At 62.3% G+C, this 435-nt stretch overlaps 1 protein-coding gene across 1 annotated transcript in view; it reads right to left on the bottom strand.

The window, feature by feature from the left end:
- Positions 1-4: 4 nt before the first annotated feature.
- The window catches only part of PKD1 (polycystic kidney disease 1 (autosomal dominant)), a gene marked incomplete at both ends in the record, with an annotated part of 48,959 nt that continues 48,528 nt past the window's right edge, over positions 5-435 (bottom strand). Inside the window, 1 exon segment of the mRNA XM_009871555.1 lies at positions 5-271. Within this exon segment, the coding sequence (XP_009869857.1) occupies positions 5-271 (267 nt within the window).

Here is a 435-nt window from a genome sequence, read left to right on the forward strand (position 1 = left end):
CAAAGAGCTCCCCCATCTCGTAGTCCTGGGGCTCGAAGGCGGGGCGGTACAGCTCAAAGTGCATTTCCCGATAGCTGTAGGTAAGGACCACGGCGAAGAGCCTCAGCACGATCCACACCTCCAGGACGATGTAGCTGGCGCAGAACAGGTAGCAGAGGCCCGAGGCCTGGGGCAGGCAGGGGCCGAGGCTCGCGGTGCCCCGCAGCACGGCGAAGAGCAGCAGGAGGCTGCTGCCAACGCTGCGGAAGGACTCCGAGGAGGAAGAGAAGAGCTGTGAAGAGCAACATCGGAGATGTAAGAAGGGATCAGTGGCAAAACGCTTCCCTGAGCCCTGATACTCACTACCCCATCTTACAAAGCGTGAGCCCTGAGGAAAGACCCACAAACCCGCTGTGACGCGGACAAGCCACGGACACGGCCCCCGGCCCAAGCCCC

Source organism: Apaloderma vittatum, unplaced genomic scaffold (genome assembly GCF_000703405.1).
Source record: "Apaloderma vittatum isolate BGI_N311 unplaced genomic scaffold, ASM70340v1 scaffold29346, whole genome shotgun sequence".
Lineage (NCBI taxonomy): Eukaryota > Metazoa > Chordata > Aves > Trogoniformes > Trogonidae > Apaloderma > Apaloderma vittatum.